The sequence below is a fragment of the Erpetoichthys calabaricus genome, chromosome 2, assembly GCF_900747795.2.
Source record: "Erpetoichthys calabaricus chromosome 2, fErpCal1.3, whole genome shotgun sequence".
Taxonomy (NCBI): domain Eukaryota; kingdom Metazoa; phylum Chordata; class Cladistia; order Polypteriformes; family Polypteridae; genus Erpetoichthys; species Erpetoichthys calabaricus.
This window is the reverse complement of record NC_041395.2, coordinates 245,393,566-245,409,113: the sequence shown is the minus strand read 5'-3', so window position 1 is coordinate 245,409,113 and position 15,548 is coordinate 245,393,566. Positions and strand designations below refer to the sequence as shown.

General features: G+C 37.4%; 1 protein-coding gene across 1 annotated transcript in view; it reads right to left on the bottom strand.

Moving 5' to 3' along the window:
• Nucleotides 1-15,548, bottom strand: part of ppp2r2d (protein phosphatase 2, regulatory subunit B, delta) — a 63,646-nt gene that overhangs the window by 16,309 nt on the left and 31,789 nt on the right. Inside the window, exons 3-4 of the mRNA XM_028795319.2 lie at nt 12,970-13,067; nt 1,219-1,384 (exon numbers count right to left, since the gene is read on the bottom strand). Of these exons, the coding sequence (XP_028651152.1) occupies nt 1,219-1,384; nt 12,970-13,067 (264 nt within the window). The remainder of the gene's footprint in view (nt 1-1,218; nt 1,385-12,969; nt 13,068-15,548) is intronic.

Sequence of the window (15,548 nt, the reverse complement as noted above, 5' to 3'; positions counted from 1 at the left end):
AGAATCCTAACTCACCTATTTCAAAGTCAGTGGGTAACTGATGTTATTTACTATTTGAAATTGGAAAAAAATCAAATTCTCACTTAGTGGGTCTGTGCAAAACTTTTTCAAAACCTTGCAAGATCTGCTGGCCTCGCTCTCTTTCTCATAGGTGGGGGTTGATTTGTTTCAAACCTAGTTTTGTTAAACTTGACTTAATTGTATGGAATGTTATTTGATTTTAATAATATCAATAAAATGCTTTAAAAAAAAAAAAAAAAAAAAAAAAAACTTAGGGAAGCACTTCTCTGCTAATATCAATGGCCCAGGGTACAATCCTTGCTTGGATCGACTCACATAGGTGAGGAAAGAGAGGCAGATGGTGTTGCCTCTGGCCCCAAAGTAAGGTACAAGGTGGAGTCCTTGTCATGAATGTGCAGGCTGTGGAAGAGGTGTAGATTAGAGCACTTGAAACCGTGAAGGACAGGAGCAGTAGCAAAGGCGTTGGTGATCAGATGAGGTAGAAGATAGTAGTTCTGGCCATGGAATAAGTGACAACCACCTCCAGGCATTATATTTATCAACATTAGTCCTATGATATGTCAACCTCTGAAAGTTTCTCATAACAAAGTATTTTAAATAGGAATCATTCTACCTCATTTACAGTCCTACCACATAAGTAAGGATCATCATCCTGCACAAGGATCCAGTGTCAAGGTCATATTATGTAATAATATGCATACATCATATAGTGTAACTGAATACTCCGAGTCTTAATGTAGAGAATGTAGAGATAAATTTCCTTGGATTACAAGTAGCAATAACAGATTTAACATTTTCATTTAGATGTACGTGATTTCAATTTTAACTTCCTGTACACACAAAAATGGGAATACTATGATAGGGTCCCTGGAATTTCTACCCCTAATATGAATATGCAGAGTCTTTCAATAGAATTTAAGAAGAATGCGTTTACCTGGAATATTTACCAGCTGATATCAAAATCAGAAGAGAAGTATGTTGCTTCTATAGATATTTTGGTCTCATACATTTAATATTTGGTTGAGACATCTTTATATATAGTTACTGATTTAAATCTTATGTTGTAGGATTCTACCAGCTTTGCACACTGGAAAGCTAAACAAAATTAAATGCCAAAACAATACCTTTGAAGTGTTAGAAATCAAGCACAAAAAGACAAACTAATATTAAAAGCTGGTAAAGAAAGATTAGACTTACCATTTGTAGAAAGAAGGAAATGAGCTGCATTTTGTTGGGGCAACCACCTAATTTTGTTGATTTTTTCTTCAATTTCTAGACTTTTCAAATAATCAAATTCAGGTTCATGACTCTGAAAAGTGCTATAAACATTGTATTCACCCCGGGAATGACTTCTGTTATTACCCTGAAAAATAAAAGAAAACTTTCATGAAACTAATTAAATACAAGCAACTATATTAAACCACATCAAATAGTACAATCACAGTATTTAATTCTTAATTTTTCTGCAATTTTTTTCAATTTATAACTTTAAATGAAAGCCAGGAAGGTAGTCAATTCATCTCTTCATTTTCTGAGACATGATAGAATCAGTGATATGTAAGGAAGGTTGCAGATGTTTCATCCTCGCCGCTTCTCAAATAATTTAGAGGCCACTCAAGTTTTCTCAACCTATTGCTACCTCCTGCATCTACAAATGCCCTGACTCTATAAAACTGTCAATTAGCTCACATTAGTTTTCATATAGCCTAGGTAAAAGTTTCAACCAGAGATAAAGAAGAATTTTTAAGGAGTGGTATTTGATACAATATCCAAAGGAAAAAAAAAAAAAAAGGTGTGGGCAGCAAGCAAAAGCAAAGAAAGAGAGAAGCTGTCACAGTTGCAGTTACACCTCAAGAAGCATAAAAATCATGCTATGTTTTTAAGGCAGAAAATAGCTTTCTTTGAAACAGTTTTATCTATGGAAGTGGTTCTAAAATGAAAAACAATGCCTGGTTCATGCTTGTTTTATGAGAGTGCGGTGTGACTGATCAGCTGTCAGTTGCAGTCCTTTTAACTTTTCATGTCTTACATTTAAATGAGTTGAAATGATGCCCAGATTATTCATCCTTCAACCTGATAAATTAACTGGGGCTTCAGTTTCATTTTGAAAGTGTAGTGAACATGGCTACACGTTTGTGTCCAACAACCCATCCATTTTATAGCCCTTTTATTCAGTTAAGATCGACATTACATGTGCTAACAGAACTGCGTAATCTGAGACATAACATTAGCTGGGCTGCTAACACAGAGTACTAAATTTATGAAATCAAATCAGCAAACACTTTAAGTTTGCTGTATTTTTGAAATCAAACTAAAGTTCATTACTATAAACCATACAACCTGTTAAATGTGGTGAATGCACAAACACTACATATTTGAATAGTATGGGAGCAAATGGAAAGCAGCAGTCAGTTAGGAGTCATTATTTCTGTGCAATTCAGTAGTAAATTCTACATTTGTACATAGGCACAAGTACTGTAATAGCAAAGTCTGATCAGTAAAGGTAGAAAGTAACAGAACAAAAAAGTTATTTTACAGGACTTCTGAAATTACATTGATTATCAGTTACTATTATTAAATGGAACTTAAGTGATAATAGTACATCTTACTCAAAAAGGTAGCCATGAAGCTGTGACAAATCTAAAAGGGAGAAAGTTTTAGAAAATTGAAGCATCAGGAGTTTGTGACATTTGGAATTTGAATCAATTTGACTTGTTCATTAAATATTACTCTACCACAAGTATTATTAACCAGCAGTGCTTTTCTTAGCAAATATGCAGTATTAGCCGGTAACTGACTTCAGTGCATTTCATGTAGTTCAGCCAAGTGTTTCAATGATTTTGCCAAACTCATGGCAAAGCAAACTCTGCACTGTTAGCTTGTCTCTGTTGAAAAGTTAATGATATCCTCCAATCACTAATGATTTCTCACATCAAATGGTTTAAAAAAAAAAAAAACAAAAAAAAAACAAAAAAAAAAAAACAGGACACTGATTTTCTGACAAACTTGATTGGACAAGTGTGTTCTTATAAAAGCAGCTTTAAAGAGTTTGTGTAAATGAAAATATCCAGTTATTTTGGTATTCTCTAATATGCATCACAATTAAATGAATATGGAATATTTTAATACTTACAAATGGTAAGAAATATGGTCATCAACGATAATCATATTGTTTAAAAAACCAAAGTTGAAATATTCTAAAGCCATTTGTAAATTAAAAGGACAGAAAATATAGGCTTCCTAAATCTGACTTTATTTCAAGCCAAATTATTATTTATGCATTAAAAAAAAATTCTTAAAAAAAAAGTGCCTTCATAAAAAAAAAAAAAAAATATGCAAAAACGATCTGTAATAAATTGTTAAAACAGATAAACATTCCACTTGGTTTAATCTAAAAAGAAAGCTTAATTAAAATAAAAAGGTGATACTTCAAAACATTTCAATAACTGGAGGGTATAAGAAAGTTTATAACTGTACTGCCATGTGAAGACTCTACCAAGAAATGTGTCTTTTTCTGCTAATCACTACATTTTATGATTGATTTTTTTCAAATTATTTTCGATAAAGATGTTTGCTAAATAATACTGAAATAATTCACTCATCACTATAATTTGATATTTGCTTGAAATGTAGAAAGTGGCCTGCTTTTCTCAACTTTTTCCTTCATATCAGTAAGTGCAAACAGAACATCTTTAGTAAATTTGCATCTGTTTAACTCTTTTAGGGCTAATTTTTTTTTTTGTTCCTTTTCTCCCAGGGCTGAATACTTTTCCAAAAACTAACTTTTTTTAAAAAAAGAACACAAAGCAATTGAAATCAACAAAAAATATTTACTTTTGACAAATGTTACTGTCTTGCATGTTGTATGAGCCTGCATACTCTATGATTTCACATACATATCACATACATTTTACACAGCAAAGTCCTGCAAAGCCTGATCTCGCACAAAGCAGCCAATTTCAGTCATTGCCACATTGCACTGCTTACAATATGTGTTGCTTTGGTGCCTACTTTTCAATTGTCTGTTGCTGCACTTTCTCACATATATTGTTAATGTGTACTGTAGAGAGACAAGTCACCCGTTTGTGTGACTATATGTGAGAAAGTGCAGCAACAGACAATTGAAAAGGAAACACCAGTGCAACACATATTGTAAGCAGCGCAATGTGGCAATGCATGCATTTGGCTGCTTTGAGCGATATCATATTTTGCAGGTCTTTGCTGTGTAACATGTATGTGATATGTATGTGAAATCATAGTATGTGAAATCATATAGTATGTAGGCTCATACAACATGCAAGACAGTAAGATTTGTCAAAAGTAATTTTTTTTTGCTGATTTGATATGTTAAACAATTGCTTTGTGTTCTTTTTTAAAAAAAGTTAGTTTTTGGAAAAATATTCAGCCCTGGGAAAAAAGAAACAAAAAAACTAAAAGAGTTAAATTCCTTCGCACCGCTTCATCAGCATCTTTGTTTGCAAATGTATCAATCAGCACAAGCAGCCTGCTATCCCATCCTCCACAAATGCAGTGATGTTCTCCCAGCTCAAGTGTTTTTATCTTGGTGTGAGGTGCCTAGAGTTGAATAGGGTAAATAATATATCGTTATTTGGAATACATTCATTTCATGTGTGTTCCGGGTCTACAATGATTTAGGTAAATGTTGGATGACAGGAAATGCGAGGCAAGAAATGTTGAGCTTTTTCCAGGTTATAGTAATAATGACTTGAAGTGTATAATGTGTGAAGACTTTAATCCAAATATCAAATAAACACATTCACAAAAAGGTATAACTAAACAAGTGCACTTTTATCCAAGAATATAACCAAAGAAAAAGAAATCAATTTACGTGTTGCTGTCAATGAGTAAAAACCAAAGCCCAAATATCAATCGACAGAAAGTCAATGTGTCTGCTTAGCTGGTGCAGAGGTAAGAACTGCCGTCTCACAATCAAGAGGTTGTGGGTTCGAGTCCGAGCTCTCACCGAGTTGATGGCATTTATCTCCATTCTTTCCACAAGAGCAGCGATGACCACAGTTGTTGCTGTGGTTGATGCCTGCTCAGAACCATTTCTTGTACTGCCAATCAAAGATACCATGCCCAGTGACCGCCATTAGACTATCATGCAGCATTTGCACTTTGACAACAAAGATTTGCATGCAGAAAGGATTTGCTGTGATCTTGGACATCTGGCAACGTTTTGTTAAGAACTGTGTTTTGAGTTACAACCCAGGGCAACATATTATTGTTCATAAGCAGCTGTTTCCAACCAAGGTCCATTGTCCTTTCTTACAATACATCTCAACCAAGCCTGACAAATTTGGCACAAATTTTGGATTGCGGCAGATCTCGAAACGAAATATATGTGTAATGCCACTCCTTATTTAGGAAAACATCCCAGTCCCACAGGAGAAAGACTTTCTGAAACTGTGGTCATAAAGCTTATGGAGCCGTACCTAGACAAAGGCAGAACCATAACAACAGACAACTTCTTCATGTCGCATTCACTGGCTAAAAGACTGCTGCACCACAACACAACTCTGCTTAGCACCATAAATAAAATGGGACGGGAACATCCACCTGCAGCTAAAGTCACTATGGTATCCATGCTAGTGTTTAGATCTGGCAGGGCCATGCCAATGGTGAATGCGGCCAAAAAGATGAAGCCTGTCTGCATTCTCAGTACCATGCACCATATTGTGTAGTACAGGCATGATAGGGGGGAAAAAAAAAAAAAGCCAAGTCATGTTCAAATGACATAGCGTTTTCATGCATGGATATGTGTGTGTGCATGCATGAGACAGATTTGCTCTCATTCAAGTGGTTACTGGAATATAAAATAAACACTTTCGCAAAGGTATAACAAAACATGCGTACTTTTATTCAAGAATAAAACTAAATAACAAAAAATTCATGTGACAACAAGATACCAAGAAGACATGATTCACCAGTGTTTGTGTGTCTGCTAACAGTATATCCCTTCAGCAATATCTTTTACAGACTCAAATCAAATGTATGTTTTTAATAATAATAGCAGCTCACTACTCAAAAAGAGGAACACCCGGACTCAAACCAGCAATCTTTTGGTTATAATGAGGCAGTTCTTACTTCTGCACCATCTAAGAAGACATGTCAACTTTCTGTTGATTGACATTTGAGCTTGGGTTTTTAACTCATTGACAGCAACATGTAAATTAAATGATTTTTATTTTCTTTGGTTATATTCTTGAATAAAAGTGGTAAAGTCTTCACACATTATACATTTCGTCATTTTTTCTATAAAATGGAAAAAGTTTTAGTTATGTGTTCAGCAGTTCATGCCTTGCATTTCCGGTCATCCAACATTTACCCAGGTCATCGTAGACATGAAACACACATGAAATGTTTGTATTCCAAATAACGATATATTATTTACCCTATACAGTAATCCCTCGCTATATCGCGCTTCGCCTTTCGCGGCTTCACTCCATCGCAGATTTTATATGTAAGCATATTTAAATATATATCGCAGATTTTTTGCTGGTTCGCGGATTTCTGCGGACAATGGATCTTTTAATTTCTTGTACATGCTTCCTCAGTTGGTTTGCCTAGTTGATTTCATACAAGGGACGTTATTGGCAGATGGCTGAGAAGCTACCCAACTTACTTTTCTCCCTCTCTTGCGCCGAGTTTCTCTGATCCTGACGTAGGGGGATTGAGCAGGGGGGCTGTTCGCAAACCTAGACGATACGGACGCTCGTCTAAAAATGCTGAAAGATTATCTTCACGTTGCTACCTTCTGTGTAAGCTGCTTCCTGAAGCGACATGCTGCACGGTGCTTCGCATACTTAAAAGCTCAAAGGGCACGTATTGATTTTTCACTGTTTGTTTTTATCTGTCTCTCTCTCTCTGCTCCTGACAGAGGGGGGTGTGAGCTGCCGCCTTCAACAGCTTTGTGCCGCGGTGCTTCGCATACTTAAAAGCCAAACAGCCCTATTGATTTGTTTGCTTTTGTCTCTCTCTCTGACATGCTCTGCTCCTGACTCGCACTCCTTTGAAGAGGAAGATATGTTTGCATTCTTTTAATTGTGAGACGGAACTGTCATCTCTGTCTTGTCATGGAGCACAGTTTAAACTTTTGAAAAAGAGACAAATGTTTGTTTGCAGTGTTTGAATAATGTTCCTGTCTCTCTACAACCTCCTGTGTTTCTGCGCAAATCTGTGACCCAAGCATGACAATATAAAAATAACCTTATAAACATATGGTTTCTACTTCGCGGATTTTCTTATTTCGCGGGTGGCTCTGGAACGCAACCCCCGCGATGGAGGAGGGATTACTGTACAACTCCAGGCACCTCACACCAAGATAAAGAGACTTGAGCCGGGAGAACTACAGCTGGGTTGGTGGGGGATGGGATAGCAGGCTGCCTGCTGCTTGTGCTAACTGACACATTTGCAAAACAAAAACGCTGATGATGAAGAGGTGCAAAGGAATTTAAGGTGGCCCAGCATTACAACTTTTTCCTAGGCTTCAGGGATTAAGGCAATTAAAGTTGAGGGGCGTGCTGGATTTAAGAACCATACTGGCAGAACAAGGTACACAGCAGCCTTGGACTGGGTGCCAGCCCATTGTCTTTCAGCATACAAGATGATTATGACCTGTCCTTTTCCATGTATGCTTCACTTATTATGACCTTTATCACAAAGTTGCCACAAGCATTAAGTATATAATGCCATGATCAACGGAAATTTCTGAAAAGATCAGAATAAAAGCTGCTGATATCTATTAAACTAGAAAGGCGTATAAAACTACTACTGAGTTTCTAGGCCTTCAAATGGAAAAATACTTGACACAGTAATTAATTTTAATCCCAAAGTGACCAGCCTGGTAAACTGACTCTAAGAGCACATTCAGGAAGTTGCAAAAGATCATTCAACAACAAAACAGCAGCAGTCTTATTATGGCTCAGGAAAGGTCTGCATCTTTATGACTTCACAATTAGAAAGTTACTGCGCATATACGGACTTAACACGAGATTAGCAAGGTTTATACCACTGCTGAAAAGAAGACCATCAAAGGTCATCCCTCATTTGCCAGGTAGAATATACATAACCTCCAAAAATTCTGGGAGAATGTCACATGACCAGACAAGAAAAAAGTGATATCTATTAGGACAACATATGTCCTGATAGGTAATGTGTAAAGCAAACACAGCATTCCACACTAAGATCATCATACCAACAGTCAAACATGATGATGGCAGTGTGATGATGTGGGGATGCTTTGCTGTCTCAGGCCCTGGATGACTTGCCATAACTGAAGTAACTGCTATAGAGCAGAAAATCCTTAAAGACAATATTCAGTCATCCATCCATCTGCTGAAGAGTACTTGGGTCAGGCAGCAAGACAATGATCCAAAACACAAAAGCAAGACCACATAAGAATGGCTGAAATGAAGCAAAATAAACGTTTTGGACGAGCCTTATCAAAGTCCAAATATAAATTTAATAGAAATGCTGTGACAGGATGTGAAATGAGAAGATCATTGTTGAAAACCTATCAAATTTTTCAGAAATACATGTTCCATGGAATAGGCCTAAATTCCAACTCAGAAATGTAAACAATGAATATTGAATTACACTACGGGTGAAATGTTTAAGAACATGTTTAAGAACACTTCAGTTTCTAAGCTTTTATGGAAATACAGTTTAATGTCTTAATGTTTGATGAAATCAAGGCATACAACAAAATCAACTGCAAATAAAAAAATGTTCAAGGAATCATTAAGTATATAAAATTTTATTCAAATCTGTGAATCAAAGTAGCCACCTTTTGCTGATATAACAGCCAAACTGTGGTAACCCTTTTGTTTCAGAATGCCAGTCACTCTCTGCAAATCGCCACCTCTGCCTCCAATAAAACCCCAGATCATCACACTTCCTCCTACATTTTGACAGCTCATATCACACACTGAGGAACCATCCTTTCACCAACTCAACAGTGTACAGTCATGGCCAAAAGTTTTGAGAATGACACAAATATTAATAGTTTGCTGTCTCAGTTTTTATGATGGCAATTTGCATATACTCCAGAATGTTATGAAGAGTGATCACATGAATTGCAATTAATTGCAAAGTGCCTCTTTGCAATGAAAATGAACTTTGTCCCAAAAAAAATTTTTTTACTGCTGTTGTGAAAAAGGCCTTAGGGCACCCAAGAAAGTTCAGTAAACACCAGGACCATCTCCTAAAGTTGATTCAGCTGTGGGATCGGGGGGACCACCAGTGCAGAGCTTGCTCAGGAATGGCAGGAGGCAGGTGTGACTGCATCTGCACGCAAAGTGAGGCGAAAACCTTTGGAGGAAGGCCTGGTGTCAAGAAGGGTAGCAAAGACTCCACTTATATCAAGAAAAACATCATGGACAGACATTCTGCAAAAGGTACAGGGATTGGACTGCTGAGGACTGGAGTAAGTTATTTTCTCTGATGAATCCCCTTTCCAATTTTTTGGGGTATCCGGAAAAAAGATTGTCCAGAGAAGAAAAGGTGAGCGCTACCATCAGTCCTGCATCATGCCAACTAAAGCATCCCGAGACCATTCATGTGTGGTGTTGCTTCTCAGCCAAGGGAGTGGGCTCACTCACAATTTTGCCTAAAAACACAGCCATGAATAAAGAATGGTACCAAAACATCCTGTTGTGATGTGAGATTTTGCATATAAGTTGATAAATATTCTGTATGTCTTTATTTGTAACTTAGGCAAAGCAATATAATATTAGTGTTACATTATTGATAACAGCAGCAATGGTTTGATGGTTTAAGAACCCCTTCTCCCCACCAGGACTGAGTTTCTTTGAATTTTACGGCAGGATTTGGGGGGAAGTGCCTGAAACAAGTTTGGTAAATGTTTCTCTGAAGTCTCTCAACTCCCACACAAAGCCAGGCTGCCTAACTGCCAAGCTTTACCTTAACATATGGTTTTGGGGGCAGGTGTTAAGATGTTCTTTGCCCCATTGGTCTGAATTATGGCTGTTTGGGACTGGCTTGTATCAGAAGCCTTTAAGTACTATGATGTCCTATTGGCTCTAGGGGTTGAACAGAACATCTATAAATTTGCTCACTCCCTCTCTCTTACCAAACTGGATGAAAGACCATCTCACACCATGAACTGAAAAAGACAACACAATGAAGAGCACAGCTCAGCAGCCATATTGAGACAGGCAATGTGGCTTGTTCTGAAGAAAGCTGACAACAAATGATGCCTTAACTAGAGACATTTTTAAGTAAATAACAAGTCTGTGTGCCGCCTGAAACTACACATCACATCAGACATCAAACTACACATTAATCAGGCTGTATGGTTGCCAATATTTAAATGTACTTGCATAATGGACCTTTTTCAGTCAGGCTTTAGGCCCCAACACAGCACAGAAACCGCGCATTTACGTGTCCTAAATGATGTCCTTTTGGCATTGGACTCAGGACTCTACGTGATTATGGTTCTTCTCGATTTATCTGCTGCCTTCGACACAATCGACCACAACATCATGATCTCCCGACTCGAATCCTGGGTTGGTGTATCTGGCTTAGCCCTCGACTGGTTCAGGTCATATTTCTGCAACAGGACTCTTAGAGTCATGCTAGATGATTTTTCATCTGAATCAGTCCCACTCCCATGTGGTGTCCCCCAGGGTTCCATTTTGGGGCCACTACTTTTTTCAATTTACATCCTGCCTTTAGGTGAAATTTTTAGAAAACATGCAATCTCGTATCACCTATATGCTGATGACTGCCAAATTTATTTCTCCCTCAAGTCAACTGACTCCACTAAACCTCTTCTCAACTGCTTATCTGACATTAAGGACTGGCTGGCTGTAAACTTCCTTCACCTGAACGATTCAAAAACCGAGGTCATTGTTTTTAGTCCCGACCGCAAACAGACCCTACCCCTTGACCTCAACTTTCTTCCCATTCCAGTAACTTCGTCTGTTTCCAATCTTGGAATCAAAATGGATATGGTCCTGAAAATGGATGCTCAAGTCAACAGCACAGTAAAATCCTGCTTTTTCCATCTCAGGCGAATTGCCAAACTCAAACCAATTCTGCCTTACCACCTCCTGGAATCAGTAATCCATGCATTCATTACGTCCCGGCTCGACTATTCTAATTCCTGCCTATATGGTATTAGTAAAGCCACTCTTTCGAGACTCCAATTGGTTCAAAATGCGGCTGCAAGACTTTTAACTGGAAGCAGCAGAAGCCAACACATTACACCGATTTTAAAAACCCTACACTGGCTGCCGGTTAGCTTCAGAATTGATTTTAAGATACTCCTCTTAACCTATAAGGCACTAAATGGTCTAGCCCCTGCCTACTTGAGTGTCTTGCTCCATCGTCACAATCCCCCTCGTGTTCTTAGATCCGCAGATCAGCTGCTCCTAACCGTTCCCAAGGCACATTTTAAAGCTCGTGGTGAAAGGGCTTTTTCTGTCTGTGCACCCAAGCTCTGGAACTCCTTACCTTTAGTGGTTAGGCAAGCCACTTCAGTCACCACATTCAAATCACGCCTAAAAACGCACTTCTTCACATTGGCTTTTAATTCTTAACCTGTCTTATTCCCACTTGCTTTTTGCTATTTCTCTGTTTTATTGGGTCCCCTGACCTGTTTTTTTTAGTGTCTCTGTTTTAATTCTCTCTTAATGTTTTTTTTTTTTTTAATATTTTGCTTTTAGTCTTGCTTGTTTTAACTGTACAGCGCTTCGGTCAGTTGTAATGCTGTGTTTTTAAGCGCTTAACAAATAAAAATGGTATGGTATGGTATGGTATTATTATTTATGAATATTACCAATAATACATTGCTTAAATTGTAACTTAACTCCTGCTTGTCTTTTACTACACCTAATTACCTGAGGTTATAGAAGAAGAAGGGAAGGTAGGGAGAAGTTATATACTATAATACTTTATAAACTTTCTTCCAGACTGTAGTAGTCCATAGTTGGTGTTTCAAGGTCCTATTTTGTCCTTTAAGGAATGGATCTCTTTCTGCCACTCACCCTGTCAAACCTGGAGCACAAAGTCTCCTTTACAACGGTAGAAACTGAGACTTGCTTTTCCTGACCACTGTTTAGCTGTGCTTGAAACTGTTGTGCTGTGAGAAAGCTATCCCACAAGCTGATGAACCTCAAACTTCTGATTGGGTTGTGACTTTAGGTCTGCCAAATGTCATCCTATCAGAGTTTCTTCTAATTTCTAATTGTCTTTGGATTGTGTAGGACACCATACTCTGACAGATTTTTTTTTTTTGCATTTTTTTCTATAAATGAAAGGCCTACACTTCTAAAGGTAATAATGCTCTGTCTCATTTCATTTGTTAATTGCCATTTCCTTGCCATTATCACTGGAATTTACAGCTTTCTAGCATGTGAGGGTGTAGTAACACAGTGTGTTCCACTCTGCTTTAAGACAAACGAAGGATTTTTAAGTAATCAACAGAAGTTGAGACACCTGTGCAAATTGTTTGCTTCAACTTGCAAGGCTTAATTTATAGATGTCCTGTGGCAATTAAAGTAGGTTGTAACATATTAGTTGTTCCATGAAGAAGTCCCATTTGTAATATCCTGAAATTTACTTTTTTTTAATTTTTGTTCACTTACTGCTTACCTTTTCACCATTTTAGGTTACTCATTGCATTTCAACTGGTCAAATTTGAACAAAAATTGGAAAAACTGATGTGTTTTAAAACTATGGCTGGCAGAGTGTGTGCATATGTATATTTCAAGTATATGTATGTAATTTTCCCTCACAGTTCACTACTTTTATGCTGAAAATATCTTAACTTGCAACTAAACTATAATCTTGGACAATGCTCAATAGGACATTTTCACATGGATATCATTACCTTATAGACTGTAGCAGCATTCCTGTGATGGCACTTTAGAAAATAAATATGATGAAATAAATAAAACTAACCTCTTGTTCTCTTTGAAATATAACAACTCTTCCCCCTTTATCCCCAGTGGCTAGCAGGTCTCCGGAGTAGTTGAATTCTACCGTTGAAATAATATCAGCTAAGTGGAAAGAAAACAAAATCCAAATATTAAATTGTGGCATATACTGACATAATTATCTCATTTGATACAGAAAGGGAAAAAACTGCATAATTTGCTACAACATAGAAAACTGAGTAATGGTGTAAGAATCTTTTCTTAATTAGGGTATTTTCAGAGCAGGGAGCAGTGTTGGGTATGTTGCACTTTAACTTACATTTTCAGACAGAAATTTAAAAAGAAATCATTTCAGTTTAAACAAGATCAGAATAAACCAATGTTTGGAACACCAATTCACAAATGGACAAACTCATACACATTTTCTCACAGAGCAGAACAATTTAATATTAAGAATTAACATGGACAAGAAACATGAAAATGTAAACGTAAGATGAACCCGCAAATTACACAAACTTATTAAGAAGGTTGGAAAATATAACCCCAACTCCAAAAAAGTTGGGACACTGTGCAAAATGTAAATAAAAACAGAATGCAATGATTTGTAAAATCTCATAAACCTATATTTTATTCACAATACTGTAGAACATATAAAACATATCAGATGTTAAAAGTGAGATATTTTATTATTTCATGAAAAATATTAGCTTACTTTAAACTTGATGGCAACACCATCTCAAAAAAGATGGGCATCTTGCATCTCCAATGGTTAAGGGGGTGCATTAGTGGCTATGCAATTGACAGCATGCACATCTAGAAAAGCACCATCAATGCTGAAAGGTATACACAAGTTTTAGAGAAACATATGCTCTAGGGCTGGGCGATTAATCGAAAAGTAATCGAAATCGACATTCAGAACCTATAATCGATCAAATTTTTCCAGGTCGATTATTTCGATTACTTTCCCTTTAAAAAACACTACTGCGTGTGGAGTCATGTGACCCCGCTCCGTTATGTTACGTTATTCCGTCGACATGTCGAGCATGGAGAGCTTAAACACTGACACAACTGAGCAACAAGAGCAGCTTGTACCAAAGAAAAACACAGTCTCCGTCATTTGGACACATTTTGGCTTCAGTAAGGATGTCATCGAACAAAATGAAGTCAGATGTAGACACTGTAGAAAAACAGTTTCGACGCCCAAAGATAACACCACCAATTTGTTTCAACACTTGAAGCACAATCACGTTACTGAATATGAACAGTGCATGGCTCAAAAAAAACAAAAAGAGACTGACAAGCGCCCAGCAACAAGTGCCTCCGCAAAGCAGATGTCGATAACACAAGCATTCACAAATGCCACACAGTATGAGAAGAGTTCAAGAAGATGGAAAGAAATAACTGACGCTATTTGTTATTACATCGCAAAGGATATGACTCCCTTGGCTACAGTGGAGCAAAGCGGGTTTAAACACCTCGTTAAAACTCTCGACAGAAGATACACTGTGCCATCGCGATCACATTTTTCTAAAACTGCACTGCCAGACATGTACAAGACATGTTGTAAAAATGTAGCTGCTGAACTGAAAAATGTTCAACACTTTGCAGCCACATCTGATCTCTGGTCAAGTAGGACGATGGACCCATTCTTGAGCCTTACTTTGCACTACATTGACGACGATTGGAAGCTGCGCCAGAGATGCCTTGAGACGGCATATTTTCTAGCCGATCACACGGCAGATATGATTGCGCAAGGTCTGAAAGATATGCTTTCTGAATGGGACCTCGCGGAAGAAAAACTTTCAGACATTACGACAGACAACGGTGCTAATGTTGTCAAAGCTGCTGCGCTTAATGGATGGTTACGGCAGCAGTGTTTTGGACACCGCCTACACCTTGCAATTGGCAAGTACACGTCAGCTTAATTAAATATAATAGCATAAAAGCAAAAGAGGTCATTAGGAAGCTTTTTTAAAGGGAGTGAGGCAACACCTTGAGCAAGTTCAGCTACACCCACTCTGTCACTTCAGCAATCGCTAGAAGCAGAGATGAGCAGCTATTTGGTGTCCCCCATGCTGGATAGTGAGGCAAATCCACTGGACTGGTGGAGGAAGCATCATGTACACTTTCCCACTCTAAGTAAGGTGGCAAAAAAGTATCTCTGCATACCAGCTACTAGCTCCCCATCAGAGCGGGTTTTCAGTTCGGGCGGAAACATTGTTACGTCCTGCCTGAAACCTGAAAAGGTTAACATGCTCGTGTTTCTTAGTAAGAACTTTGAGTAAATTCATGTTCATATAGTGACATGACAAGATCGCTAAGATCACCTCATGCAACAGTGTTTAGAGAGTTCTATTTTCATTACAACATTAAAATATTTGTTTACAGAAGATGCAAGAAATGCACTGTTTAAAATGTTATTTACAGGATATATAAGAGTTATTTTATTTAGAAGAGATACTGCTTATTTTCTACTTTTAATAAGAAAAACATTGAAAATAATTTATTTTGTTTCCAAAAGTGCAAGTTATTTATTTTTACTTTTTTTATAAGAAGAAAGTGACTGTTCGTTTTAGGCAATGTGTGCTTTAATTTCAGTTGTTC